The 9,416-nt window shown below is 40.3% G+C and overlaps 1 protein-coding gene across 2 annotated transcripts; it reads right to left on the reverse strand.

Moving 5' to 3' along the window:
* Nucleotides 1–837: 837 nt before the first annotated feature.
* On the reverse strand, nt 838–7,397 carry LOC126602272 (homeobox-leucine zipper protein ANTHOCYANINLESS 2-like). 2 transcript variants are annotated; one of them, XM_050269198.1, is made up of 9 exons: nt 6,564–7,397; nt 6,205–6,422; nt 5,962–6,079; nt 5,163–5,846; nt 4,881–4,982; nt 4,577–4,789; nt 2,606–2,780; nt 2,153–2,520; nt 838–1,753 (listed from the first exon to the last, which is right to left on the reverse strand). In XM_050269198.1, exons 1-9 carry the CDS (start codon nt 6,744–6,746, stop codon nt 1,343–1,345), a joined length of 2,472 nt encoding a protein of 823 aa, XP_050125155.1. In that variant the 5' UTR covers nt 6,747–7,397; the 3' UTR covers nt 838–1,342. The 2 variants fall into 2 exon arrangements, with proteins under 2 accessions (XP_050125155.1, XP_050125089.1); XM_050269132.1 differs by having other exon boundaries at nt 6,205–6,425; nt 6,564–7,396.
* Between the last annotated feature and the right edge of the window lie 2,019 nt (nt 7,398–9,416).

The raw sequence follows: 9,416 nt of genomic DNA on the forward strand, positions 1-9,416 counted from the left end.
AAAAAACAAGCATTAATTGACAGCAACCAGTTCTCCCCGTCGCAAGAGGATCCTTGCCGGATCTTCAAATCACATCCGTTCATCGTACATCATGTGAACAGAAATCATTGTAAATTTTTTTATTTAAAATTGAATATAAACAGTACTTGATGAAAACTGAATGCACGATGTACGATGAACGAATGTGATTAGAGAATCCTCAAGATCCTCACAAAAAGGATCCAGCGAGAATCCTCTCTCCTTCCTGTCACCTTCTGCCCCTCATTTATTGCCTCCACCACATTCACTCACCCATCACCACCACCACCGCAACAAACATTTTCACCACAATATTTCACTGTTTGCCCAACAAAATTTAAAAACAAAGGAGAACAAATAAATATGATTTTGACAAACAAACAACTAGAATAAATCTCTACAGCTACCACAAACACATATATGCACATCTCCTTTCTTTTTATGCATATAGATTATGTTCATTATTTTTCTATCAATTCTTTTGTTCAAAATAAAAAATTTAAGTATATCTTAATCTTATTATTTAGTAATATTCCTCTTCATTTTTAGGTGAACAATCTTAAGTTTGATTGTGGTCAAAAATGAATTTGGACCCATATTATTAATCGCTCGTTATAAAACTTGACCCGCTTCCTTAGATACCATTATTTGTTAAAAAGAATAAAAACAAAGGAAGCGAATTTCATTTTTTGATATTTTTAATAACAATTTAGATTTATTTTTAAGATTACATTATTCTAATTTACTCTAATGTACGAAAATTATAAAACCGAACATGAATACTGAAACCATGTCATGAACATCACATTAACACAGATATTAAATTCAGAAAACTTGAAATAAAATCGATAACTCCGAAAAAGGGTCAATTTCTCCAACACTTTTTCCTTTTCACAATCTATGTTGAGCCAGACTCACTTTCTGGAATTAAACAGGGGTGGACCTGAGTCAATGCCCGAACCACCACCCTTGCCTTGTGCTAAGAACACACACGTGTGCAACTTCACACGCACGTGCAAGTTCCATGTATGTATATCCTAATCACCATGCGAGGACTCTCCACGTGCGGTTCGTTCTTGACTCAATACCCCCACCACATTTACTCATCGTTCCCCCCAACCGCTCTCCCACCCAACAAAACAAAACTACCACCGCCTAAACAACTTACGCCACCGCCCTCCGCCACCGCCATGCCCATCACATGCACAACAACCTTCAATAAAGTCTCCTAACAAAAGCACAAGAGCTAGACCAAAAAAAAAAAACATAAGCTACAAGGTGAGTTTGGATCACGTGATGCCAGTACGATCGGATACATGGATCATCAGCTCTCACAATGGAGGGACGCCTTGATCTTCTGGACCGTGCAGGATATGAGGTGGTTCACCGTCTCCACCGACTCCACGGTCAGCTTGCCCGCCGGCAGGCTGTTCACAAGGATCTGAAACGTCATTGTCAGGAGGGACCCGCTCACTCTATTGCCACCGTCATCACCGCACCCGCCGCCATTGCTGCTGCCGTGAGTGGCGCCTTTGCCGGACATGGGCCCGCGAGAGCCTGGGCCATCAGGGACGATTGCGAACCCGGATGGCAGGAGAGCAACGTAGGCGGAGTCCCCGCCGTTCATGACCACGTGCATTGCCGGAATGTCAACTGGCGCGTACACCACTAGCGACCCCGCAGCGTCTATGCGTGTCTCTTGTAGGATCAGCATGCTGCCTTGGTTTGCGTTTGCCTGTACCATCACAAAAACAAGACCCTCAGTTTCCAATTAATTTACACTCATGCCACTACAGGATTTAAGTCAAACCCTGTACTTTTTTGTCCGATTGAATAAAATAAAATAAAAAAATCAATAAATAGAAAAGGTGACGTCAGAAAGTAACTGCACAAGAAGTTGCCAATCGTCCTGAACTTTGACTTTTTTGGAGACTAACGAAACAAACACTGTCACCCCAAAACGTCCCCACACATACTTCCAAATTCCAGACTTGTCCTTTCCGCATTTACCTTTTTCACCCGCGGCAAGAAGACACATTTCTGATTTTTAAGTAAATTGACCTCACGCCTCCCCACCAATTATCCAAAAATAAAATAAATAATTGACAATTTCAGAGGGCGGAAAAAAAGGTACTCTGGCGCGGAGGAGGGAAACGCAGTTGCCGGGGTCCTGGCCCTTGGCGATGTGGGCCATCTCCTGCATGGGCCCGCCGTTGGAGAGTATGTCCCACTCGCTCCTCAGTCGCTCATCACGCAAGAAATCAAATAGCCTCTGCGGAGAGACCGGCAGCCAGACCGAAGTGGCAGCGCTGAGCACCACACCCGGTGGCTCGCCCGGGTCGTCGAGGCTCTCCCGAGTCATGACCCGGACGTCCTCGTCGACGTTCCCGGCGTTAAGCTTGGTCCATTTATGCACAGTCGATGCACATACTCCGGCACAGAAGTTGTCTGTCATCCGCTGCGCCAGCTTCAGCATGCTCCTCCTCCCGCTGGCAGTGATAGCTTTTACGAAAAATACTCGATTAAGAAACATTATCCATATTAATCAATCCACTAAATAATGCTGATTGACTTATTGATAAATTACCAGTGTGGTCGCGGGATGGGACGGAGGAGGACATGAGAATGGCCTGGAACTCGGATTGGCGTTGAAGGGTGGCGACCCACCGTTGAGCGCCGAAGCCCATGCCGGAACTTAACAAGGGTCGGTATAGCTGGTGGACTTGGCTTTCATCATACTCCGCATGCTCAACCCATGTAACCTGCAACGTTTTGTTACTGATCACATTAGTACATCATTAGCAATTAGGTTAATTAGCTTAACATAATAACACACAGTGTGCTACAGATTTGCACACTTGGAAAACTTGAACCCACCTAACAAAAACCAAAAATGTGGGAAATTTAATAACAAAGCAAGAACAGTTTACAACCAAGGTAGGCAGAAGCCAGCTAACAAAATTGAAGTTGTTCCAAAAATAGTTATTGGTGCATCCTTAGTGGTTGCAGCATTTTGAGGTAACACATACATAGCGATTTTCTTCGATACGAAAATTTTATTGCAGGATAGTTGCGGAATGTGAAAATGCAAATACAGCAAGTCGAGCAAATAATAATAATAATAGACATGGAATCAATCACAGAGCCATCGAGCTAAAAAAGAGCTTAAAATATTTGGGTGTAGGTAAAGTTGCGCAACATTTGAAGGGGAAGACGGTGACATCGAGATTTGTAAATGATGTTGGTGTATATAATACAACACAATATATATACACACAGATATATATATATATATATATATATTGTATATATGTTTATTTATTAACAGAACCCTAGAGAGGGGAGAAGGGGAGCCATATAGAAACAAAAAACAGGCAGTCTTGGGAGTTTGAGTAGGAGGTCTTGGATTAAGAAAGGGCTGGAATATAGGGCCAAATGACAAGCATCAAAGATTGGAATAGAAACATCAAATGGATAAATAATTAATTTGACCTAATTTGAAGATTTGCAAGGCCGTTAGGGTTATTGAGGATTATATTTATACGACAATTAATGTGTTCAAGGTACAGAAATTTGGGTAATGGAGGCTTCTGATGAATAAAAAATTGAAGGCTCAAATCCTTGGGAGTGTGATAAATTAAAAATAATAATAATTTAGTGTCATTAAAAAATAGGATTGGAATTGTTTAATATTTTAGAATGAGATTTGAGGGCAGATGATAAGATTTTGAAGAAGGTTCCGATTCTTGGAGGGCATAAAATATTGGGTTGGTGAAAACCATCAAAAAAACTGAGACAGTGTGGTGATGTAGTGAGTAATCACTAGACAAACATTGTTCTTTGATGCATGAGCTTTTTCTTAATTCATTAAATTAATCATTTAATTAAGAATTGATTAAGTAGTTGCTTTGGGAATGAAAAAAAAATGCATGATATTTGGACTTAAATAATTGAGAAATGTCGGGGACTCTCTTAAAAGTAGGATTTACCATAAACTCTCTATCAGCTCATGTTTTTAATACAATATTTTATAATATTAGCATAAAAATTGATGTTAAACTCTGAGGTGTCAGAGAGAGTCTGTCGACAGTCTCACTTTTAAGAGAATCCTCCTAGTGTCAGTCTAATTAATTTCAACAAAGCTCCAATGTTGCAGTTACTTCAACATACTCATTATGGATTTGAATCCTCTCCTGAGCCCAAGGAGAGGATCCTCCTGATCAAGGACTGTGGGCCGTTGGATTTTTATCCAACGGCTATAATTATTGTGAAAAGCACAATAAATGTGAAGCAAACAAATGTGAACCATGTAGAGTAACTGAAAGTGTGCACTTGAGTTGTGCCACGGTTAATCATCCATGCCCGCTTCACGAGGGCATGGATGACTTTTACGTGATGATTTCCTACAGTTGACAGTTGATGCATGTGAAGTCGAGGCTAGTAAATTGGTTTTCTATTTTACCAGTAGGGAAACTAAATTAATTGGCAAGGCATAAATATATGTAAAGTACCAAAGAAGCTAATGAGAGACTGGCAAGGATACTAGTACTAGATTTACCCTAGAGTACCCATTGGGCATGTCTTGCACAACACAGCCAGAAGGGAGCCTCCTGCAGTTCATAAATGTTGGTGCACCGGAGGTGTCGCGAATGACGTCAACCGACACGTCAACCACAGCCCACACGCCCTCTGCGAGCTGCTTGCAGAAACGGAGGAAATTGACCTCACGAACCGGAACCAAAGGTGATAGGACTTGCAACTCAGCATGCATCTGAAATGTGATTAATTCAGATCAAATGCAGAAAAACAAAGTATATGTTTTAATTTAATTTTTTTTCCTTAGGACTGACGATCGTATTTACCAGTTGAAGTGCACCATTTCTAGTTCCTCCCATGCCACTGGAAATCACATCTGTGGTTGATGTTCTTGCAATCACACCAGGAAACATCTCCAACCATCGATTCTGTGGAAAAACAAATTCAAACAAGATGACAACTAAATTTGACAATTTCAACATAAAATAAGCAAAAAAATAACAAGCATCGGAAGCACCAACAAATACCAAAAAAGCAAAACATCATCATCAATTGCTATAACAATTAATTGACTCAGATCTCAAACAAGTAAGTGTTTGGATTATTACCGAATCCATCAAAGTTTCAACAAGAGTTAAGCTGTTGATGATGACCATTCCAGACTCCCTAGAAGCCTCGGAGACAAAACCACTCGGTTTCAATCCGATGCAAGGAGTGAAACTTCTCATGTATTCCTCATGGTTCAAAACCTCCCTTCCACCCTCCAAACTCCTTAGCCAAAGGGGCTCATCTGTCTGAGCCATCTTAACCAATTCATCCATGGCAGCCAAAGCAAGCTCTAGAAACATCGATCTCTCTATCGACCGGTCTAGCCCCGTCACACTCGGCCTACCATGAGACACAATTGACATAGCACTCCCAATCCCACCTCCAAAATCAGGTCCCATGGATATTGATGTAGCCACATTGCTCATCCCACCAAACCCATTGCTCCCAACTCCGAGCTCCAAAGTGGAGCTCGGAAGCGGAGGCCCCATGGATGTAGCCAGGGATGAAATGGGTCGGCCTAGAAACTTTCCGGCCAGTGCACAAACTCGGTCCAACTCGTCCTTCAATCGAGCATTTTCGATCCTGAGATGCTGCTCGTCTAGTGATATATCTCCAATAATTGCCGGACCACCACAGTTTGAGCAAATTGGGTTCCTCATAGCGTCACGAATCGACATGTTCTCCGCTCGGAGCTTATCGTTCTCTTGCCTCAGCAACGAGTTCTCATGGCGTTCCAGTTGCGTCTAAAAATCCAACAACCAAAACTCCATCCACATCAAAGCAAAAAATAAAATTAACACTGAAAGCGAAACCCCAAAAAAAAAAAAAAAAAAAAAAACAGGAGATGAACATATTTACCTTCATCTGGGTTCGGCGATTTTGGAACCAGAATTTGACTTGTCTGGTCTCCAAGTTAAGCCTTCTGCTGAGCTCCAATCTTTGCTTCTCATCCGGATGAGGGCACTCTTTGAACAGCCTAAAAACCACAAAAAACCAAACATATAAAAAAAATAAAAATAATTAAGAACTCAAAAAGTTATCATTTTATGCAGCATCAATATAAATGAATAAACCAGAAAATGGGGGTTTTTAATAAAATACGCTTCAAGTTCTTGGATTTGCTGAGGGGTGTGTCGGTGGTAACGCTTCTTCTTACGAGGGTTGTTGTCAGCGGCATCTTGATCGTCCCCAGAAGCACCATCCATGTTATCACTCCCAGATCTGCTCTCGTGTTCTTCCTCTCTGCTCCTTCTCCCGCCGTTGTTTGCCTCATAACTCTCGGCCACTCTCGTCACATCTCCTTGCCCATCCACATTTGTCTGCTGATAATAAATAATAAATAAATAAATAACACAAATCAGAACCAAAAAATAACAAAAACCCAGATCAGATTTCAGACCACTTCATCAGAAACAAAGAAAAATCGATGGGAAAAATGAAAAAAAATAAGAGATTTTTACTAGGGCAAGTGAGAGTCCCGGAGAGTTGAACATAGATTTAGTGAGAGACTGAGTTACAAGGTGTGGCTGAGCGATTGCACTCGATGGCATGTTGTTGTTGCTATTGGTGTAAGGAATATCAGCCACGATTCTCGCACCGCCACTACTGCCGGTACTGTTGTCAAGAAAACCCCCAAAACTCATCAAAAATAACCCCAAGACTTTATTTTTTTCTTTGGTTTTTCAACCCTGTCAAAGCAAACTCCTTTCCAGATTTTCCTCCTATTTCTTTACAAATTTACAGCTTAAATTCCCCTCTCTCCCTTAAAAATATTTGGACAGAAAAAATATTTAATAGAGGCAAAGAAGACAAACGGTTCAGAGATAACCCAAATGTCTCCAAATCCCTCTCTTGTGAATGAGAAAAGTTTGGTTTTGGAGAGAAAGAAAGAGAAAGAAGGCAAGCAAACCCTTTTTTGGTACACTCCAGCTGCTTAGCTCTTCGTTCTCTATCCCTCTCTCTCTCTCTCTCTCTCTCTCTCTAGCTTTCTCTCTCCAAAAACTCACCAAAACAGCTAAGCACCAGAAGGGGGCTTAAATGACTGCTATTTCGTTTGGAGGACATCTAAATGGGGGAACCCTAGTTTTTAGGTGAGAGTGTTTCTTTGGTTCCACGGCATGCTTGACTATGCTAAAAAGGTCTGAGAAAATTTATAAAAAAAAATTAGAGACGGTAAAGGAAAAAGCTTTTTTTTTTCCAAGATTTGTTGCAGGAAGGAAAAGAAAAAGCAAGAGAGAGAGAGAGAAGAAGGAAGAAGAAGAGAGAGAGAGAGAGAGCTGAAGATTATTTTTTTTTTTGGTAAAGAGAGAGAGCAGAAGATAAAACGCACTATGTGGACTCTTCGAAGCCTTACAAAATACAAAGCTCCAAAAAGGACCGGTTGACTCTCCACTCTCTCTGAAAGTCTGTGAAAAAACAGTAAAATATTTCTAACCTTTTCGAACTTTTTCTTCTGAATTATCAGATCTATGACTTTCTCTCTCCTCTATCATCTTTCTCTCAACTTGGTACTGGTAAATGGGATTTTGTACTCAAGTTTGTTTCTTTACGGGAGGTCTGGATTTTCCAGCTAAAATCTAGATATGTGCTGGAGATTTGAACTTTCTTAGGGCATCTCCGACCAAAGGTTGGTCAAATGATTCGTTTTAACCATCTGATTCTTCAAAAAATTAATATTTTAATAAATAGTACAGGATCATATTTGTCTTATCTCCAACCGAGGGTCAAAATGCCATATGACTTGTTTTAGCCCTATCACAGAAAAATCGTTTCCGATCGAGGACCAAAAGGTCATAGAGTCAAACATAATTTATTATTTAAAAACTACAACTTAAATTCAAATTCAACGGCTAAACATAATATATGAAACAAATTTTGCAAAATAAAAGTTATAGGAAAAACATATAATTTAGAAAAAATATAAAACAAATTTTGTAAAATAGAAGTTATAGGAAGTTATATAAAAAAATAGAAGTTATAGGAAAAAAAATTCTGTAAAAAATTAAAATAAAATAAACTGTAAAAAAAATAAAAAATAACGGCTAGCTAACGTCAGCTAGCTGTTGCATTTGAAATTTGGCCTAGAATTCCTGACGGTTATATCCGACAAGAATGCTAGAATTTCTAGCCCAGCCAGTTGGCCCTTTGGCCTTTTCAGATTCTATGGGGCCCATAAGTCCTCTGGCCTAACCCTCGGTTGGAGACGATTTTCGGGCTATTTTCGACCCTCTGGACCCTTCAGTTGGAGATGACCTTACTTTTCCTTTGTTCAGACAATATAAAGATGATAGATAGTTCTTAAATAAAACAATAATAGTTCATTTGATATGGTATTTAGTGTTTGTAAAAGAAAATGGTATGCAGAAAATATATGTGACAACTCATCCCTAGTTCTAGAATTATATAAATTTTAAAGCTGTGAATTTACAAAAATGCCCTGAGAGGCGAGGGTATTGACTTAAGTTGACCAACGTATGGTGAGACATATGAAATACTCCTTTAGCGTATTTTTATAGTACTCGACAATACGGCTGCGTAGGAGCAAGCAGAAGCGGATTGGGCTATTGATTTTATCATTTATTATTTTTTATATATTTTTAAAGTACCATTACATTATTTTTAAGATTAACTTTGATAAGAATTGGGGGAAGGAGAAGAAGAAACGAGGGGAGAAAGGAGAAAAAAAAAGGGGGCTATTGGCTGCCCAATGAGAGAGGAAGGGAGAGAGAGCTTCAGCCAAGGGTAGGAAGAGAGAGAGTGAAGGTGACCAATCAGAGGAAGGAAAGGAAGGGAAAGGAAGGAGAAAAGAAAAATGGTGGGGGGGGGGGGGGGGAACTGGGTTTCCCTCAACCCGTGACCCGACCTGATGAGTTCTCCCATCTCCGGCCACCTTGGACGACAAGGTTAATGTCAAAATGACCCTTACCACGAGGCCAACTGATCCCTTTTCCATTTTCATGTGAAAATTGGGTGGAAAATTGGTGAATTTTGGGTAAAACCGTACAAGAAGAGGAACACGAGTTGAGTTCTATTCCCCCACGATTTGAAGCTAGCTCCTCCAATTACCACCACCAATAGACTCCCCTCAACCTCAGGAACAAAGCCCAAACACTTGTGGAGGTGTCGAAGTGAGCATGGAGGTCGAATCAAAGCACACCCTCTTTAGGGTTTCCAACGGATTTATGTAAAATTGAGGTGTTTCTCGGCCAAATTGGCCTTGGTCACAAAAATAAAACTTACTCTACTCATTGAGATCTTCATTCCTATAAATTTTGGTAATTTTTGGAAATAGTTGGATTTTCCTGCGAATCGAG

The sequence above is a fragment of the Malus sylvestris genome, chromosome 1 (assembly GCF_916048215.2).
Source record: "Malus sylvestris chromosome 1, drMalSylv7.2, whole genome shotgun sequence".
Lineage (NCBI taxonomy): Eukaryota > Viridiplantae > Streptophyta > Magnoliopsida > Rosales > Rosaceae > Malus > Malus sylvestris.